The 19,696-nt window shown below is 47.0% G+C and overlaps 1 protein-coding gene across 1 annotated transcript in view; it reads left to right on the top strand.

Annotated features, from left to right (window-relative positions):
- Positions 1-8,808, top strand: part of ROR2 (receptor tyrosine kinase like orphan receptor 2) — a 73,199-nt gene extending 64,391 nt beyond the window's left edge. Inside the window, exons 6-9 of the mRNA XM_006914931.2 lie at positions 356-670; positions 1,872-2,117; positions 5,245-5,447; positions 6,808-8,808. Coding sequence (XP_006914993.1) covers positions 356-670; positions 1,872-2,117; positions 5,245-5,447; positions 6,808-8,253 — 2,210 coding nt within the window. The 3' untranslated portion in view covers positions 8,254-8,808. The remainder of the gene's footprint in view (positions 1-355; positions 671-1,871; positions 2,118-5,244; positions 5,448-6,807) is intronic.
- Positions 8,809-19,696: the final 10,888 nt, after the last annotated feature.

Here is a 19,696-nt window from a genome sequence, read left to right as displayed (position 1 = left end):
CCCAGCCCACAGGTTCACCCACCGCCCTTCGCTGGCAGAGCCCCCAGTTCAAATCAGGGCCTGAGGAAGTGGCTTTTGGGTCTGAAGCGGGAATCTTCCTGTCATAAAAGAAGCCTATAGCTGAATGAGATCTTGGGCCCAGTTCTTTTTTGTTCTGCTTTTTTTTAGTAAATGTTTGTAAATGAAGCCTAGGACCTACTACATCTAGTGCAAATCTGAGTGGCTCACGTGTTCTTGGGGCCCTGCTCCTGTGAGAGCCTCCCCAGGGGTGCTGAGGATACAGGGTGGAGGGCTGGAGGCACCGGTGGGTGGGGCGGGGTGCCCACCACCTTAACGCAGTCTCACGCCTCCGCAGCGGCCTTCACTATGATAGGCACGTCCACGCATCTATCGGACCAGTGCTCGCAGTTCGCCATCCCGTCCTTCTGCCACTTCGTGTTCCCACTGTGCGATGCACGCTCCCGGGCGCCCAAGCCGCGTGAGCTGTGCCGCGACGAGTGCGAGGTGCTAGAGAGCGACCTGTGCCGCCAGGAGTACACCATCGCACGCTCCAACCCGCTCATCCTCATGCGGCTGCAGCTGCCCAAGTGTGAGGCGCTGCCTATGCCGGAGAGCCCCGACGCCGCCAACTGCATGCGCATCGGCATCCCGGCTGAGCGGCTGGGCCGCTGTGAGTACCCCCGGCGCGCCTCCACTGGGGACCCTCTTCGGTCTGGGGAGGTGCACAGCCCAGGGCCGCTATTCCAGTAAAACCGTCAGTAGGACTTAAGAGCAGGGATTTCAGTCACAGCTCCAGGCCACACCCAGCTATCTTTGGGGCAAAAGTAAGTCACTCCACCTGTCGGAGCCTTAGACTTCATTCTGTAAAATGGAATAATCTCTGTGCCTGCCCACCACAAAAAGCTATTAGGGGCATGCGGGGGATAGGGCCAGCTTCCAAACCTGCCTTGTGATCCACAGCACCTCTCACTGACTAGGTCAGGCCTATACCCTTGTCCAGGGGCACCCAGGGAAGGAAGAGGCCACCTTCCTCTGGGGCTCAAGGCTCCAGGTTGCAGTCACTCTTTATGCCAGGCTGGGGTCCCAGGGGTGCGGCAGGGTACTTCCAGGCTGTCTAAGCCTGGTCTGCTGCTCCACTGCCCTCGTGGCTGTGGCCGAATCCTGGCTGCAGGGCTTACTCAATATGACCTGGGACAAGTTGCTTCAATACCATTTCCTCATGTTACATGGGAATTATAACTACTAACCTCAGGAGTTGGAATGAAGATTAAATGAGTTAATATTTAGAAAGTTCTCAGAACAATGCCCAAACACAGCAAGCACTCTGTAGCCGTTGTTCAGCATATGCACATTCCAGGGTCTGGCTCAGAGAGGGCTCGCCATCTCCCCCATGGAGGTGGAGTGATGCATGTGCCCCAACTGGGTCCTCCCTGGGTAGCAAGGGGCGTCTGAGGTGCAGGCCAGGCCTGGCACTTTCTTCTTCCTTCCTACACAGTTTGCTTTTGCTTCGAGTGCAGGTGAATATGAGGCTGGTGTTGACATCCTCAATTGTGGAGTGCAGGGTCCCTGTTGGGTCCCAAAGGTGGTTTCACGGTCATGGAATAACTTCTGACAGGTTTTCTTTCCCATATATGTCCCTGATGCACCCTCAATTTAGTGAGTTTGGGACTTTATTAGGTCATTATTTTTAATGTGCTTTTCTTAGAAGTTATGTAAAATCCTTTGGTCTTTTGGAAACTCCACTTTGAGTACATGCAGGCAAAGTGGTTTGTTGTCCTTTCAGGAAGAGCTGAATAAGGGCGCTCTCTATGCCTGTGAGGATGGCTACTTCCTCTTGATTTTCATGCCTTCTAATACATCTTTTCTCTTAGACCATCAATGTTACAATGGCTCGGGCACGGATTATAGAGGGACGGCGAGCACCACTAAGTCAGGGCACCAGTGCCAGCCGTGGGCCCTGCAGCACCCCCATAGCCACCACCTAACCAGTGCAGACTTCCCCGAGCTCGGAGGGGGACACGCCTACTGCCGGAACCCTGGAGGGCAGATGGAAGGGCCCTGGTGCTTCACGCAGAATAAAAACGTACGCATGGAACTGTGTGACGTACCCTCTTGTAGTATGTATTCTCTCTCATTTTTTTAAAGTGTTGACTGTTGAGTGCACTTTGTGATGACGTGAGACTAGGTGGTTGGTGGCTCTGGGTACTATCCCCGTGATCATTTGTTTTAAATAAAATTGTTACTGGTTATGAAAGTAATATCTGGTCATTATAGGACGTTTTAAATTATAGAAAAGTCTGAAAAATCATGTGCAAATCACCCCTAATTTCCTCGCTCAGTGAAGATTGCTGTTTGCGTTTGGGGGTGCTTCTGTCAGCCCTTTTCCCAGTTTGTATTTTGTTTCTCCATTAACATTGTCACATAATATTTCCCAATATTAATAATCATGCTCCCCATCACAGTTACAAGCAGCTCCTAAGTCCGGCATCTGCAATTGGAGGCAGCTCCTGTGCTCCTCCTCCCCTCGCTTCCTACTGTGCTCAGCTTTTCTCACAGACTTGTCAGAGTGAGGAAAAAATAGAACTTAAATCTCTTAACTATTTTCCCTGCAATCTCTGTTAGATTATAAATAGGAGAAGAATGTGTAGTTAATGGTTGTGAACTTTACAAACATCATTATCTCTGTGTTCCAATATTTACGCTGCACCAGCTCCAGTCGGCCTGGATACCTGAGACTGGGCTGCCTTCTGAGTCTTACATTTTGGAACCTGGGGTCAGAGGGTTGGTGGAAAATTACTGGGAAAAGATTGATAAAAAAAGGTTAATGGGTGAAGCAAACCAAGGCTCACCATTCATCTGGAAACCTGTCCTGGTGGCCAGCATGCCTCAGCTCTGCCAGTGAGGGGAGTGAAGACCTATGTTCATTACCTTCTCCAGGTCCCAAATTTGGCACTCCCTTTCATTCAGCAGTTCACGCACAAATCCTCAGGAATATGTGTTCATTGCAAAAGTAAATTTTAAGAATGAAAATGTCAGTAGTTAGATTATAGTGTAGCTACTCAGTGGAATACTCCAGTGGTTTAAAAATTTCCTACAAGAAAGGATGTCCATGATGTCCTGTTAAGGGAGAAAAGCAAGTTGTAGGTCAATAGTTGTCTTATGCCTGCTCGCTCGCTTGCACCCTCTCTCTCTTTCTCTCTCTTTCTTCCTTTCTCTTTCCTTCCGTCCCTCCCCTTTTCTTTCTCTTTTTACAAAAACAAAAATGAGCAAAAAGTGTATATGTGTGTGTATGTGCACACATAAGCACCTGCATTTCACAGATGACGTTTTGAAATGATACACACCAAACTTTTAGCAGTGATTTTCCATGATCTACAGAAATGTTAAAAGATGTTTTTATAATGAGCAGTTATTACTTTTGTAACACAAACTAAATCAAAACAAAGAAGAATATGTCCTTTGACCTGGCAATTTGCAGGACTCTTATATTGCAGAAATATTTATACTTAGAGGGCAGAAATGCAATATTTATTGCAGAATCACTTTTAATAGCTAAATAATAAGCAGACTAATTGTTTACCAGTTAAGCAACTAGTGTTGGTGATACCATGGAATCATGTGTAGCTGTTGAGGAATGCCTAGAACTGTCTGTCCTGTAGGTAACATCTGAGATAGATTATTTTGCCACAAAACCAGGAGCATGGAAACATGGATGGATATGATTTTATTTAAAATGAATTCTATTAAAAAAAAAAAATGGAACTGCCACTTCTGTATGTCAAAATAGTTGAATATTGGTTATTTCATGTTCAATTTAAAATATATATAAAACATTGGATGAATCCCAACCTATTAACAATGGCAGAGTCTTTGGTGAAATAGGCCATTAGGAATGTTCACTGTTCTGTATGCTACAACTATTAATAAGCATGTGTTCTATTGGTGGTTTTTAAAAGATATTGATAAAATAAATGGTTGTACAAGTGTTTGGATGGTGCCCACACCTCTGATCTTGACTTGAGGGGCGTGGATTATCCCCCACCCCTAATCATGAAAAATGACAGAGTCTCTCCTGCCCCCAAGGCTTCTAGAACATCTGCCTCCTGCCTCCTGGGCCAGGAGCGTTTTGTGTGTGTTTTTATTTTATTTTGGATGCTGGAAGGCCAGATTAGGTTTGAGACAATGTAGTTTTTTTTTTTCTTCTTCTTCTTCTTCTTCTTTTTTTTTTTTTTTTGACTATTAGAAGTGAGTTAGCTCTTTCAGAAACCACACTGACCAGAAATCACTTATTGGCTTTCAGACGGAGAGTTCATTACCCACTAATCATAGGGGCACCCAAGTCCCATGTAACTGTTCATAAGATTAAGGAGAAAACTGCAGGAGGATTGGAAAGGTGGCCCTTTTTTCTTGATCTTAGCCAAAAGGCCAAGAAGCAATGAAAGTGGCCCTTTTTGGAAGAGGGTTCTGCCTCCTACAAGGGAACACCCCACCTCCACCAGCTCTGCTTCTGATTGAGTCAGCCCTGCTGCCTGGTGCCCTGTGTGCCCGCTGCATGTCTCTGTGAGTCCTGTAGGGGGAGACAACGCGCTGTTCTTGGAAAAATGGAAGAGATGCCTGGAATCCTCCTCAGACTGTACATCTCACCACCATTCCTCCAGAATTCATGTGCCCCTGGTGCATGTTGTATTGGGTCAGACTCATCATCCACCAGTGCTCTTTCAAATCAAGTGCGCTTTTAATCATTCTAAACGAATATGTTGATTATACAAAATTTGAACAGTCCTAAAATACTGAATGAAGAAAAAAGTCATTTCTAATCCCAGTATCAAGTTTCCTTCTGCAAGGACAAGTGTCAGACATGTTTCATCAAGTTTTGTAAAGATGAAATTGGGCAGAGCACCTGTTCCAAGTGGTGTTTGAGCATTAGGGAGGAAGAGCAACGCTGCTTAGGACACTCTAAAACCTTTAGAGTTCGTTTGTCTTCTGTGGTCTGTATTCCAATTTGTTTCCATGCGGGGCAGTTCTAGATTGGTCTCACAAATTGATCACAGGATGTGCATTTTTCTGTGCATTGCCTTTTTTTTTTTTTAAGTTTGGTGTGTAATTTTGTCCCCTTGTGCAACTGACCTGATTATCTGCTTGTGCTTAAATATTGTAGTTGGAGGTGGAAGTAGGCTGGCGGAGAACTTGGAATTGGAAGGGGGGATGTGTTCTGAAAACTCATGGAAGCCTTGCTGTTCACAGGTCCCCAGGACGGCAGCAGAATGGGTATTCTGTACATCCTGGTTCCAAGCATTGCCATCCCCCTGGTCATTGCCTGCCTTTTCTTCTTGGTCTGCATGTGCCGGAATAAGCAGAAGGCTTTGGCTTCCACGCCCCCACGCCGGCAGCTGACGGCCTCCCCCAGCCAGGACGTGGAGATGCCCCTCATCGGCCAGCACAAGCAGGTCTCCAAGTTTAAGTGTTTAAGAGGGTGGCATCTCCAGGCTCACCCTCTGCCTGCCACATTAGCTTTCTCAGTTTAGTTCAGGCACAACACATAACTTTTCTAAACTGTCTTCATTTTGCTGTTTCTTCTCAGAAACATGTCAGCACATTTGTGTCCTTAGAAAATACATAGTAAGATTGTTTGGAATCTGCCATCCCAGTTGGTGAGCTTCTCCCTCTGCCCAGACCTGCCATGACTGAGCCTTCCTCTCTCTGCAGTGCTTAGGCTGTCCCCACAGTGGGACACCGGAAAAAGGGCTCAGGTTGCCCCCACCACTTGAGGGTCAATATTGCATTTTTAAGGGACCGGGAGATGTTTTCTCTTCAGTTTTGGGGTTGGGTTGGTTTTGCTTTGTTTTCTTTTTCAGAGAAGGACAGAGCAATAGTCTTATAGAGGAAGTGGGGAGCAGGCCCACCCCACTGTAACAGTTGTCAGGATGGTGAGGACACACTGAAATTCAGCATGGGAAATGTCTGTCACAGCCTCTCAGCCTAAGTGAAAGGACATTTACATTACTTACAAGCTTTGTTGGAAAAATCATTCCCTTGCGGGCTTTGAAGGGAGAGGATGGACTCCCTTCAGCTCTGTTGCTAAGTGTCACTCAGTGTTTGGGGAAACGGATGGTGGTGGCTGGGTTCAGGGAAGCTCCAAGAAGGGTGGCAGCCAGATGCATAGAAGGGGCAAAAACCCTAGAAGCTGAGAGGTGCAAGGTTCACATCGATTTCACCCAATGGCGATGCCATCAAAATGCATCTAATTGAGAATCAAATCAAGAGGAAGCGGTGAGACAGGCCCACTGAGGAGCAACCAGAGAACAGCTGGCCTAGGCTTTGTAAATGAAATTGTGGGTGACATACCTCAAAGTTTCAGAGAAATAGACATGGATCTCCCTGTGCTGAGCAGTGATGGCTAATCCTCCTTGGCGGGCACAGGAAAGGCCCTGGGTGTGGGGACCCGGCGGGAGAGTGCAGCGGTGACTCTGGGATAGCTGGAGCTCAGCTTGGCTGTGTGTGTTTGAATAGGTGTGCACACACACTGCCATGGCATCTCAGCTGTACTTGGGTGGGGGGAGGGACATAATTTACAGCCTGACTGGGACCTGCTAAAGGCTTCAGGCAGCCGCATGGCATCAGGGCATGCCAAGAGCAGTGTGTAGAGCAGGCCAAGCCAGGGAGGAGCAGAACCAGTGGGTCCTCTGCAAGGCTATGCTGGCAGGCAGCATTAGACCTGGCCCTTCCAGAGCCCCTGCCAACTTCCCTGCTCTTCTTTTTCTAGTTTTGTTGGCAGAAACGTTTCACTGGGGCTTTTCTTCTTGGCAGGCCAAACTCAAAGAGATCAGCTTGTCCACGGTGAGGTTCATGGAGGAGCTAGGGGAGGACCGCTTTGGGAAGGTCTACAAAGGCCACCTGTTCGGCCCAGCGCCAGGGGAGCCCACCCAGGCCGTGGCCATCAAAACGCTGAAGGACAAAGCAGAGGGTCCACTCAGGGAGGAATTCCGGCATGAAGCCATGCTGCGGGCTCGGCTGCAGCACCCCAATATTGTCTGCCTGCTGGGTGTGGTGACCAAGGACCAGCCCCTCAGCATGATCTTCAGCTACTGCTCACATGGTGACCTCCACGAGTTCCTGGTCATGCGCTCCCCGCACTCAGACGTGGGCAGCACAGATGACGACCGCACAGTGAAGTCGGCCCTGGAGCCCGCCGACTTTGTGCACGTGGTGGCGCAGATCGCATCGGGCATGGAGTACCTGTCCAGCCACCATGTGGTGCACAAGGACCTGGCCACCCGCAACGTGCTTGTGTATGACAAGCTGAGCGTGAAGATCTCGGACTTGGGGCTGTTCCGCGAAGTGTACTCAGCCGACTACTACAAGCTGATGGGGAGCGCACTGCTGCCCATCCGCTGGATGTCCCCCGAGGCTATCATGTACGGCAAGTTCTCGGTAGACTCGGACATCTGGTCCTACGGCGTGGTCCTGTGGGAGGTCTTCAGCTACGGCCTGCAGCCCTACTGCGGGCACTCCAACCAGGACGTGGTGGAGATGGTGCGCAGCCGGCAGGTGCTGCCCTGCCCCGACGACTGCCCTGCCTGGGTGTACGCCCTGATGATCGAGTGCTGGAATGAGTTCCCCAGCCGGCGGCCCCGCTTCAAGGACATCCACAGCAGGCTCCGGGCCTGGGGCAACCTGTCCGCCTACAACAGCTCAGCACAGACCTCGGGCGCCAGCAACGCCACACAAACCAGCTCCCTGAGCACCAGCCCGGTCAGCAATGTCAGCAACACCCGCTACGGTGGCCCTAAGCCCAAGGCCCAGCCCTTCCCCCAGCCACAGCTCATCCCCATGAAGGGCCAGATACGACCCCTGGTGCCCCCTCCACAGCTCTACATCCCTGTCAACGGCTACCAGCCAGTGCCGGCCTACGGGGCCTACCTGCCCAACTTCTACCCCGTCCAGATCCCGATGCAGATGGCCCCTCAGCAGGTGCCTGCTCAGTTGGTCCCCAAGCCCAGCTCCCACCACAGTGGCAGCGGTTCCACCAGCACGGGGTACGTCACCACTGCGCCCTCCAACACGTCCGTGGCAGACAGGGCAGCCCTGCTCTCTGAGGGAACCGAGGACACGCAGAACGCCCCTGAAGACGCTGCCCAGAGCCCCGTGCAGGAAGCAGAGGAGGAGGAGGATGGCTCTGTCCCAGAGACTGAGCTGCTTGGGGACAATGACACTCTGCAGATGGACGAGGCTGAGGTCCAGCTGGAAGCCTGAGGGGTGCGGGGCTGCGGGGTGCTCACAGGTAACTTCAGCTGCCTTGAGAAGTGAGCCCCAGTCACCCATGAGCTGGTTTGTAGCCTCATCCCCATGATATCTCACTCCTGCCATCCTCTCGTGCACAGAACTGCAGCTGCAGCAGCCCATTGGGTTGCAGCAACTTTTAGCTCGTGGCGCCCAATGCACAGTGACCCCCAACATCTGCATTTCTTCAGAAGAGGATGGGTAGTAAGCAGTGCCTGTGCTTTGAAGGAAAATAGGTGGCGTCTTCCCTCTACGTTGCACATGGATCCAGTATTGCAGACCCTTGAGACAGTCGGCCTGTGCAGGGCAGCGAGGTGGGACTTGAGCTTCGGAATTCCCAGCGACTGGCTGCTGGTTGCCGTGGGGGAGCTCCGTTTCTCTCTGCTGCCCCCTGCCGGTGGTAGCTCCCCCTTCAGCTGCCTAAGATCGGCGGGAGCAGGACGCTGCCGCCTGCCATGGTCTGGAGAAAGGGGCTTCTGAAATGGGAGTTCGTTTTAAAACAAATGTGCCTTAAAAAAAAAAAAAAAACTGAGACGATTGTGAAATGTGTATTTTGCCCACTTTCCTGGAATTCGAGGGAAAGTGTTTTTTGGCTTTGGAATGTTACAAAGGAAACAATATTGTACAGAGCACAGTATTGTTTGTTTTCTTAGAATCATGTACAGACCTTAAATGTAATTTATATGGTTTTTGTATGCCATTTTCATTGAAGTATTTTGAGCTTAAAATAATGACTTAGTAATTTAACTGTTTACCTTACCCACCTGGGATGCCACCTGATTGTATTTTGGTTGCTTGTGTTTGTAGCCATGAAGTGAGGTCCGTTTATTTCAGAGCGCCTGTGAGAGAAGACCCACGGCACACTGTCGGGCGCACGGGGCAGCTCCCACGTGTAACTCCCACACCTGGTGTATCCAATAAAGCGGAACAACGTTTGCTCGGCTCTCTGCAGCTTGTGAGGCTGTCAGGCAGTGCGGGGGCGGGGGTTTGTGATGAGGGAGACCCCCCGACTGATGATGTGGGCTGAGCCCTTGCAGCGGGGTGAGAGAGACCCCCTGACTGACGATGTGCGCTGAGCCCTTGCAGCCTGGGTATCTTGTCCAGGATTAGGAATGTGGATGTTATTGGCAGATAAATGATGGAAACATTTGCTTGATGACATTGCTTTCTCTGTTAAGATCTTGGGGTGAATTAGTTGATGATGTAAGATTGGTCTTTGGTTTTAAACTTCTCCCCTTTTGAGGTCCCAGAGCCCCCAATGTTTTTAGACCTGGAACTTGGTACTTCCCAAGGCACTGGAGCAGTGCTGGGGGGCGGGTGAAGCCATGAGGAGAATGGGCCTCCTTCACCAACCTGCCTGGTGTTTCCTGCGCCCCTACCTGTCAGCAGTGCGGCCTGCTGGGCCAGGGTCACCTGGGGGGTCAGTAGCTCCTGGGCTTCCAGGCAGGGGAGGGGCATTGTAACATAGGCACAGCTTGGGAGAGGTCTGGCAGAGCTTCTGCCAGCCAGCCAGCCAGCCAAGGCCCCTGCTTCCCCAGAGCCTGGCCCTGCCTGGAGGTGGGCTGAAGGCTTCTGTGGTTACTGCAGTGGGTCCACAACCCTGGGGCCAGGAGAAGCTCAGGTAGAATTTGTTTCACATGCTTAGGCAGGAATTCTTTAGCCTGTAGCAGAGACTTTTGAAGGGCTTGTTACAGAACAGCCCTGCCTTCCCTGCTCCCAGGCCAGACAGGATGGGGCCACAAAAGTGTGGTTCTAATAAGTGCCCAGCGGGTGCTGATGCTGTGGTCAGGGGACCCGCTGAGGGCCACTGAACACAAAATTGATTGGTGCCAACTGTCCAGCACCTCAGACCATCCTGAATTTGAGTCTATTGGGTACACCCCTCACCCATTGCTTTGTTGTTAGCATAATGCTGCTCCTGGATAGAGCCATACACACAAATAATGAGATAAAGTGCCTGAGCGTATTCTAAAACCAGGTCGGGACTCTTCTCTGCTGGGCAGAAGGAATTGATATAATGGTGATAAGGACTGGGAGCCCCCAGCCCCTCACTGCAAGTGTGGTCCTGCTACATATGGAAAGGGCTCAGAGTTGAATGGAGCTACTTCTCATTTCCTGACCTGAAAGAGGAACTTAATTTTATCTAGAATGTGGTACACCTGATGGTTTAACTTTTCAGTTGAGACCTGAGAGTGAAAAATAGGAAATAGCCCTTTGGCACTGTCTCCTCAGGCACAGTCAGGGAAGCCAACCCCCACAACAGTCACAGCCCCCAGCCCCCAACAGGAACCTGAAGCAGGGGGCGCTGACATCAGAGCCAGCAGCAGAGATTCTGCAGAAACACTTTGGGAGAGTGTTTCGGCAGAGCGGGAGAGGTTTTAATTGGGGGGATTTTTTTTTTTTTAGCTAAATATAGCGTTTGTTTGTTACCGCTCATTCTAATTGTAAAATCTTGATACATCTTTGGGGAGGTTATTGAGCTTTTAAAATTGGTGGAGTTAAACAAAAGTTACTGAGTTGGGATGTTCCAGAACAGTTAGATGTAGAGCTAACTTGAATGATTCAGAAAAATGTCACTCATACCATCTACCTAGGAGTATACTTGTCCCTGTTCATCCCACAAAAGGGAGATTCCCACAGCCACTGAGTAATTCATTTAAGTGTAGTTGCTTTTAATCAAGCCCTACGATGCCACAAATATCTCAAGCATGCCTTAGATAGCTGATACTACTTGTTAAAAGTCTTTTGGAGCAATGGCTAACTTTTCTGGACTAATTTTAGAGTATTTGACATAACTGCAGTATACAACAGCTTCCCACTAAATCAGGAAAAACCTTTTGGTTATCTCAGCGGAGAATTACCGCTTCAATGTGCTCCCTTCGGATTTAGTTCAACCTTGGGATTCACTGTTGGTAGCTGTTTTGGGACCGTGTGATTTTACAACTATATTTGAAACAAATCTTTCACAGACGTTGGTTCCATGTGAGTTTCTTATGGGAACATTTAAAATCATTTTTGAGATGAACTTTAGAAGAAGGTTGTGTCAAGGTAGATTTACTTTACTATCTCAAAACCTGGCCACTGCAAGCCGATGTGACATTTCCAAGGTCAGCCCTGCTCCCCTTCACCCGCTTTCTCTCCCTCATCAGTCCCCATGGTAGTAGAGACTGCATTCCTCAGTCTGGTACTTAGTGCTCAGTAATTGGCTCTTAAAAGAGTAATGCTTTAGGTAGAAAAGGCTGGATTCAGGCTACTTGACACCTGCACAGCAGACAGGTGTTCACACTTAAGACGATAGCACTTTTCCAGTATTGTTTCTTTTATAGTTTCATTTATATAGTTATTGAACAGCTAGCACATCTCTGTAGTTTAAATACACAGTGGGAAGTCTCTTTCCCACCCCTCTGCTCAGCTTCCCTTCACCTCTCCCTCCAAGTACAACTGGTAATGACTTTTTGTGGATTTTTCCAGTTTATGGATGCATATATAAGTAAACATGCCTATATATTCTTATATTCCATTTTTTACCTAAGTGGTAACCTCTACAAATTGTTTTATGTCTTACATGTTTCATGTAATTGTGTATCTTGGGGATCTTTTCCTGTCAGTGGATGGGAGCTTGTCTGCAGGAGGATTGCTGGGTAGTGGCCCTGCTGGTGAGTTAGGGCACAAGTTGTAAAGTGGCAGGTAATGCCCCAGTGCCTCCCAGGTTGGAATGCACCGCCACCAGAGTGCCACTTTCTCTGAGCCGCCAGCCCTGGAGTGCTGTGCAGACATAGGTGAGGGGAAGGGTGTGCATGGAGGGGACCAGGGAGCACTTGGCTCAGCTCTAATACATGTTTTTTAAAAGATAGGGCAAGTTAACATTTTAACTCAAAATTGTTCTTTCGCTAATTTGTTCGCTCTCTTTTCCAGTCTAAGGTGCTGAGTGTTTAATAAAAAATGTTGCCCAGAGGCAGAGAGGTAGATTTAAAACCATCTCTTGGGTGTTGGAAGGCACTGGGGGCATCTACTGGTACCCAAAGGAGGGATGGGACTGAATGAATGCTTCCGTGGAACTCCAGAAGGCTCCTGCAACACGCCCACCCCAGGATAGGCATTGCAACATACTGGCCCAGGGTAATGAGACCCTGGGAAGCTAAAATCAGTTGAACTGTGGTACCTGTTTTAATGACTCAGGTCTTGATGGAAGATGAGAAGGGAGAAAGTGTCCAGATAGGAAAAAAAAATTCAGGGGAGGCAAGACAGCCTGGCCCTTCCTGGTGCTTTGGCCACCCCCATCCGTGCCAGATCCACGTCAGTCATTCTCGTTTTCCTCTAAAGAACTTGGCAGTAAGGTGCACCATATTTCACAGTGCTGTCTATTAATTCCCAATGCTTTATCTATAAAGCATTTTTCTATATTTCAGTATCTGTACCTTTTCTAGGGTTTTAACAATCATCTTATTGTCACTTTTTAAAACTACATTTTATGTTTTGTCTCCTTGCTATGGGCTGTTTACTGGAAAATTGCACTAAAGCCACCTCTGGGGTATGTCAGTATAAACTAATAAGAATGTGGAACTATAGAATTTTGTTAAGAAAACTCATCGTTATTTTAAGATACAAAATAATTCAAATTAGGCAATGGGAGCCAAGAAAAAGACAGAAAAGACATGAACAAATTGCCTGAAAAGCGGTTTTAGTGTTCAGGTTTCCATTCCCGATTTGCTTGACAGCTTTTTCTTTAAATAATGGAAAGGTGCACGTCAGCATTAGTCGGTGTCTGAATGACTTTAACAGGCTGCATTCCAACCTGCAGATAGACAACTTGAAAGAGGGCAATAGGCCCTTCCACATCTGGCCATTATCTTATTTCCAGTCTTATAGGCTGTACTCTTGCAGTTCTCACTTGGGAGCCTCCCAGCATTTTGTAACAAAGAATTAGGTCGGGAAAGCACTTCTTGTCCCTGTAGGTGGAGACCCTAAGTCTCACTTAGTCTCCACTGGTTGTTACCTTAAGGAACACTGAGCCACCACTTTTTTTTTTAATAGCTTAATTGTGCTATAATTTACTTCCAGAAAATATACCCATTCTAAGTGTACAATTCAGTGAATTTTAGTAAATATGCAGTGTGTTCAGCTTTCACCTCAAGCTAATTTTGGAACATTTGCATCACCTCACAAAGATCCTTCATGCTTGTTAGCCCTGGCAACTGCTCTGTTTTCTGTCTCAGTGGTTTTGCCTTTTCTAGATATTTCATATAAATGGAATTATATGATATGTAGCAGTTTGCTTCTGGTTTCTTTCACTTGGCAGAATGTGTTTGAGGTTCATCCATGTTGTCGCACGTTTCACGTTCATTTTATTGAATTGTATTCCATTGTATGGATATACCACAAATGTCCACCCATCAATGGACATTTGGATTTATCCGGTTTGGGACTATTAAAATAATGGTGCTATGTACATTTGCATATGTTCATTGTAGAGATATGTTTTCATTTCTCTCAGATTTCTAGGAGTGGAATTTCTGGGTCATAAGGTAAATCATCAATCTTTTAATGAAACTTCCAAATTATTTTCCAGAGTGGTTGCACCATTTTACCTTCCCATCAGCAATGAACGAGGGCTCCAGTTTCTCCCCATCCTCACCAGCACTTACCATCTGTTTGTTTTGTTTTCATTAGAGCCATCCACTTTTAAGAATATCAAAAGAAAACATTACTAAAATTAAAGGATTGAGGTTGCAGGCAAAGTCTCTGAATTGTTTAATAATTCTCATGAAATGCCCTTTACTTATTTTTTATACACCCTTTCAATAAATATTTCTTGAATGTACACTGTTGACTGGATTCAGCGGTGAGCAAGTTAGGAAACACTACCTCCACTTTCTCAGGAAGAACGTTATTAAACAAGAAATATTGTAATAACAGACTTAGTCTTCATTGCTGTGCAACGATGCCTTGGGCAGAGCCCCACCGAGGGTCACACCGGTATCATTAGATCAGGACCCTGTATTTGCAAGTGACAAAAGACAGAAACTGCCTCCTCCATCTTGGGCACACTGCAGGGGGAGGGAATGGGCTAGTACCCGTTGTCTTCTAGGGCTTGTGACTACAGGTGACTGGAGTCTTTCCTGAGAGGCAAGTGGAGTTCTGCCTCCACTGGAGTTCACAGCCTTTCCTGGATCTCAGAGTGGGTTGGCAAGGCCCTACCCTGGAGCCCAGGACCCTGGCCTACCTGTGAACGTGGGTGGGGGAAATTACATGTTCATTTTCACTAACCTCCAACTGAAATGTAGCATTTCCTCTTATTATAAATGTAGGAAAAACCCAAAGATGTGTTTATCGTACTCATGGCTGGTTGCCAGTAAAAATCGGTTCTCTTCGTGTCATGTTACAATCGTGGCAGATATCTTAACATTTTGTTCACTCACTACCATACCAAGAGTTCACCATTTACAAAAAATATTTTGATAATTTCAATATAGATGTTTTCTTTGTAACTTGAGTATTTTATTTTCTGCATTAAAACCATATATTCTCAGAAGGGATCCAAGTGCAGGGGGGTCCATCGGTGGTGCAGAAAAGGTTAGGAGACCTTCATGGCTTCTCTTCTGAAACCACTGTGCCCAGCCCAGTGCCTTGCTCCTCTAGGATGCAATCCTTCCCTCATCTGCCCATGTGCTGCCTGCAGACTCGGCCCCCAGAACCCCTCACCAGTGCCACCTTTCCCACCCAAACCCCGGCTCTTCCAGCTGCTCTGGTCCAGGCAAGATGGAGGGATAGGTGGAGGGGTGCTGTGACACCAACCTCCTTTCTACTTTCTCATTCTGTTTCAAAAGGACATGTCCAGAGCACGTGACGATACGGAGGAGCGGGAATGTCTCCCTGACTAAACGAACCGGTTCTATGTTTTTTCAAAGTAAATACCAATATCGTTGCCTTTTCACATCTACTGTGTACACAGGCTCCTGTGATATCATAGATGTTCTCTCTGTGCCCCTGGGGTGGGGAGACTTGGGCTCCTAGAAGCTCCATCTGCAAGGTCAGTGTCTCACTAGGGAGAATTACACTTTTTGTTTTCTTTTTTTCCGGGTAAATGCCCTTCAAGTTTTAATTATTATCCAATAAGGGTAAATTTCTAGTTACTTAAAATAGGTCTCAGTATGGATTTCCTACAAAATGTAGTTTACTGTGCTTATTTTATGAGGTACAGTGACCTGGTAAGAGTTGGGTTGATCATTCAGGTCTTATACACATGCATGTTCATTGCATAGGTTGTATTCTCTTAGAAAACTTCATTAACTTCATTATACCTTGGGAATCTTTTTTTGCCAAAATGATGGCATAAAAACCTGATATGTGCAAGAAAACTAGAGTGCTTATTTTGATATACTGTGATTGACACAGTTACTTAGAATAGCACTTATGGATTTAATTGTGGGTGAAACTGTTCCAAATGCAAACATGCAATCTTGCTGATTAAGCCACAGAAATCACAATGAGATTCTCTTCGGACTGATCCGATGTGAAATCATTAGATTAATTTGTTGACAAATGCTGATGGCAGCCTGCCATGCTCCTGTGCAGGGATCACTGAGAGCACCAGGTAGACCTGGCAGACAGACCCAGCAATTAAGCCCATTCTCTACTGTCTGCCAAGTTCAGTTCTCTAAGGAAGATGCAGCAGGGAGGAGAGTACTTGGTAGGAATGGCTAGTTTAAGTAATCCGGTCATTGGTCACCAAATGTGCCTTTAAAAATTCCCATGACCAAGAATCATCTAAAAAGGTCAGTCGTCAAGATCTCTTTCCTGGTAGCCAGTGGGTGGCTTTTTCACCCTCTTTAACTGGAAACACAAACATGCAGGTGTAGCAACACAGGCAGTTTCACTTATGCAAGAGAATAACATAAAACTGGGAAATCGCCCTCACTATTAAAAAAATACAGTCTTATAATCAGTATGGATTTCCAGGTCATGAAGTAAGGATCTCAGGATCAAGGAGAATGGGAGAAAAACTGGTGGTGAGTACTGATTTTTATGAGTACAAGAAGCCAATCTTACCCCCTGTGATTAGCTGCGCAGACAGAAATGTTGTGTTCTATAGGCAGAGCTGGCAGCAGCTGGAGCTGGGAATTGGTCCCCAGGCCTGGGGGTGTCCTCAGCCTCCTCAGTCCGTGGGTCTCCAACCAGAAATGATACAATGGAGGCCACTAGAAAATGAATTCCAATTAATTCAGTGAGATCCGTATTTATCTCTGTCCTGAAAAAATAGTTTGGTTCACAGTCAGAAAGAAAGGTCAGGACAGCTGCTTGAAGCACCAATTAAACAAGGGGGAGGGGCATGAAAATAAATATAAATCAATGGAGAAAATTGTGTCCCAGGTACCCCTTGAATAAGAACCACAGTTTGGTTCCCACAGCAAAGGTGGGTTCATGGGGGTAAAGCCTGCAGAGCAGGGGTGTTCTCCCCCTTGTATTCACTGCTGTGTCCCCATCACAGAGTATGTGGATTTTGGGGTGACTTCTAGGCTGGAGCTTTGCTGGACAGTCTTCAAATTAGGACCCAGGACAGAATCACTGGAGACAGCAACTGAAGACAAGGCCATTCCCCTGAAATGCCCAGTATGGCCTCCGGAGGGTGTTGAAAGACTTCTCTGCTCAATCAAATGTCCAGATAGGCTGTAGTGAAGACCCAAAAATTTATCTCACACCTACCTTTTTAAGAAGTCACTTCAGGATGTATTCCAGCAAACTGGAATAGGAAATCAAGAGAAAGAACAACGCGAGATCCAGGAAAAGTAACAAGGAGGGCTCCTAAAATTCCTTCCCCAAATTTCCGAGCTCAAAGTAGCTGCTATCTCCCTCTCCCACCCTCCTCTTCTTTCCTTCCTCCTCCCCTTCTACCTTAAGCCTGTAAGAGACCTAACCGCACACACACACACACACACACACACATACACCAGTCATCCCAAGAAGTATAGTTCTTTGCTTTTCTTTCTGAAAACCCTCATGGTGACTTTCTGGTAAATGAAATTCTCCCCTTCTCGATGTTGTGAGTACTAAGCTATTTCTAAATGTTTACTATTATAATGTTGGCAATAAACATTTCTGTGCACAAAACTATGACTTGCCACCGTGCCTGGCTTAGACATACGTGGCTGGTGTAGTCATCTTGTTGAGCCAGCATGTTCTGTTTGCTGCCTCCCTCTTTTCTCTGTGTCCAGTTATCCGCCTCTGCAGTCATGCCTTTTCTGATACCCATTTGCTTTCCTCTAACCTACATGCATTGTCTTCTCACAATATCAATGCCTACAGATGAAAGCCAAGAGAGCGAAGATCCATGTTTCACCAGAAACCCCTCTCTTCTGGACTTGAAGCACAGCCACGTAGTAAATCTGTCACACACAAGGCTTTGTGACCAAAGGCCTTGGTCGTGGTCTGCCTAAATTCAAATACACATGTGTTGTTGAAAATAAACCTAAGATAAATGCCTTGAAATAAAACTATTGAGAGTTTCTAGGTGACCTCTCCATGCCAAGGAAAAACCTGTATTAGCTTTCAGTCTGATTTAAAAGTAGGATGCCAGTATTGATATGGGACCAAATGGGGCACATGTTGAGTGCTGGCATTCTGTTCAAGGTTAACCATTCAGGGATTTACATCCACATAGCCAGAAGTGTCCTGTGTGCTCCCCGCACAGAGATCTTCAACCCCACCCTCCCTGCTCAGGAAGGTGAAATGACTTGCCTGAGGCCAAAGAGATTAATTAAAAACAAAACAAAATAAGAGGGTCTCTGTGAATGTTAAATACAGTGAGATTTAAGGCCAAAAGTACTCAAAAAGATGTTTACACACCAAAGCAACAACTCCTAGGAATAAACAGCAATAGGGTGAACAGTAAACACACCCTTCAGAAATCGAAAGTAGGTCAGAAAAATGCATGAGCTTACAGACAGACTGAGAACTTTGTTCCCTAGGCAGACCAGTTAATCTTTCTTAGGGCATGTTTCAATCAATCATGTAGTTGACAGCCAAGTCAACCTTAATAAAATCCTCAAAGTAGAAACATAACAGGCTTTCTGACAATAATCCCATAAAACTAAAGGTGACTATCACCTTCTGATGTCAAAGGTGATTAAGATCTATCTTCCTTGATTTCTAACCTAGTAAGAAAATCAGACTCGCTGAGGCCTGAGATCCCACTGTCCACGCTAATTATCCCACAACTGCACTCCGGGTGAACTGCCCACGATGGGTGTCCCCACACCTTCTGTGGCACCACCATTTCACTGTTTGTTAGCACTTCTACAACAAAGAAGGAATGAAATTTTAAAACTCTCAGGAAAGTTTTGGTTTTTTTTTTTTCTCTCTTTTTCACATCTTAGTGGTTTTAAGCCCCTGTGACTATGAAACAACAGTGAGTAGGACTTGCTCCCCTCATTTTGGTTTCCTTTTTGATCCAATCCAGGACCTTTGAGAAAGTGTTTTGCTTCTCTTCGCCTCTATCACAGAAACGATCAGGTAGCTGAGGGGTGACCCAGGAGAACCTCAAAGGCAGTCTGAGTCTGAGGAAATCCGAGTGCCACACCCCCACCACCACCAAAGGAAGGCTTGCTCTCGGGAGCCAGAGGACAGATCAAGTAAACCGACATGTGTGAAATCTAGAATTCCAATATGTATATTTACCTCTTTGGTGACAAAATTTAACAGATATATTTCATGTGTTGGGTACTTTGTTTAAGCCCGTGGGGCAGAGCCACCTTGATAAAACTGCTGCTCACAGAACATGATGCCCTTTAATTGTTTCTTTCTGATAGAGAAAATAAACTACACTTAAGTTAAATCAAGTGTTTCTTTAAGATTTTTTTTCTTTCTTTTTCTCCTTTCTTTCTTTTTCTCCCCAGGTATAGGTCTGGCCTTGGATTGAAAACTCAGTATCTATATCATTTTACTGGAAAACTGATGAAATTGGGGTGAGATATATAAATTTCTAGAGAGAAATTGCTAGAGTTAAATTATCTCACCTCACTCTCATCAGAACTCACGGGGAGGCTGTCCTGTTCCCACTGTGCAGCTGGGGAAACTGAGGTTCAGGGGAATCTTGCAACCCAACCCTAGTTTAGTAAGAAGCAAGCATTTGACCCTGGGCCGTGATCCGTTCTCGGGAGTGGGAACAGGAGTGCCACGGTCAAGCCAGAGTTCGACACTTGGAGTGAGTGACATCCGAGTGCCTATGAGGCCACTGGCCCTTCCGACCACTGCTAGGTGGCCGTGGGAAGGGGGTGGGAGAAGACCTGCCTGGGGCTGAGAGTCCCCCAACCCCAGCCGCGGGGGTGCGGGTAGACTCACGGGGGAGTTGGGCGTTGGGCACAGGGACTCCTCCTGGGGGTGGCTGGCCAAGAGGTGCGGGTGCACTCTAGGACTGGTA

The sequence above is a fragment of the Pteropus alecto genome, unplaced genomic scaffold, assembly GCF_000325575.1.
Source record: "Pteropus alecto unplaced genomic scaffold, ASM32557v1 scaffold256, whole genome shotgun sequence".
Taxonomy (NCBI): Eukaryota; Metazoa; Chordata; class Mammalia; order Chiroptera; family Pteropodidae; genus Pteropus; species Pteropus alecto.
This window is presented reverse-complemented; position numbering and strand designations above follow the sequence as displayed.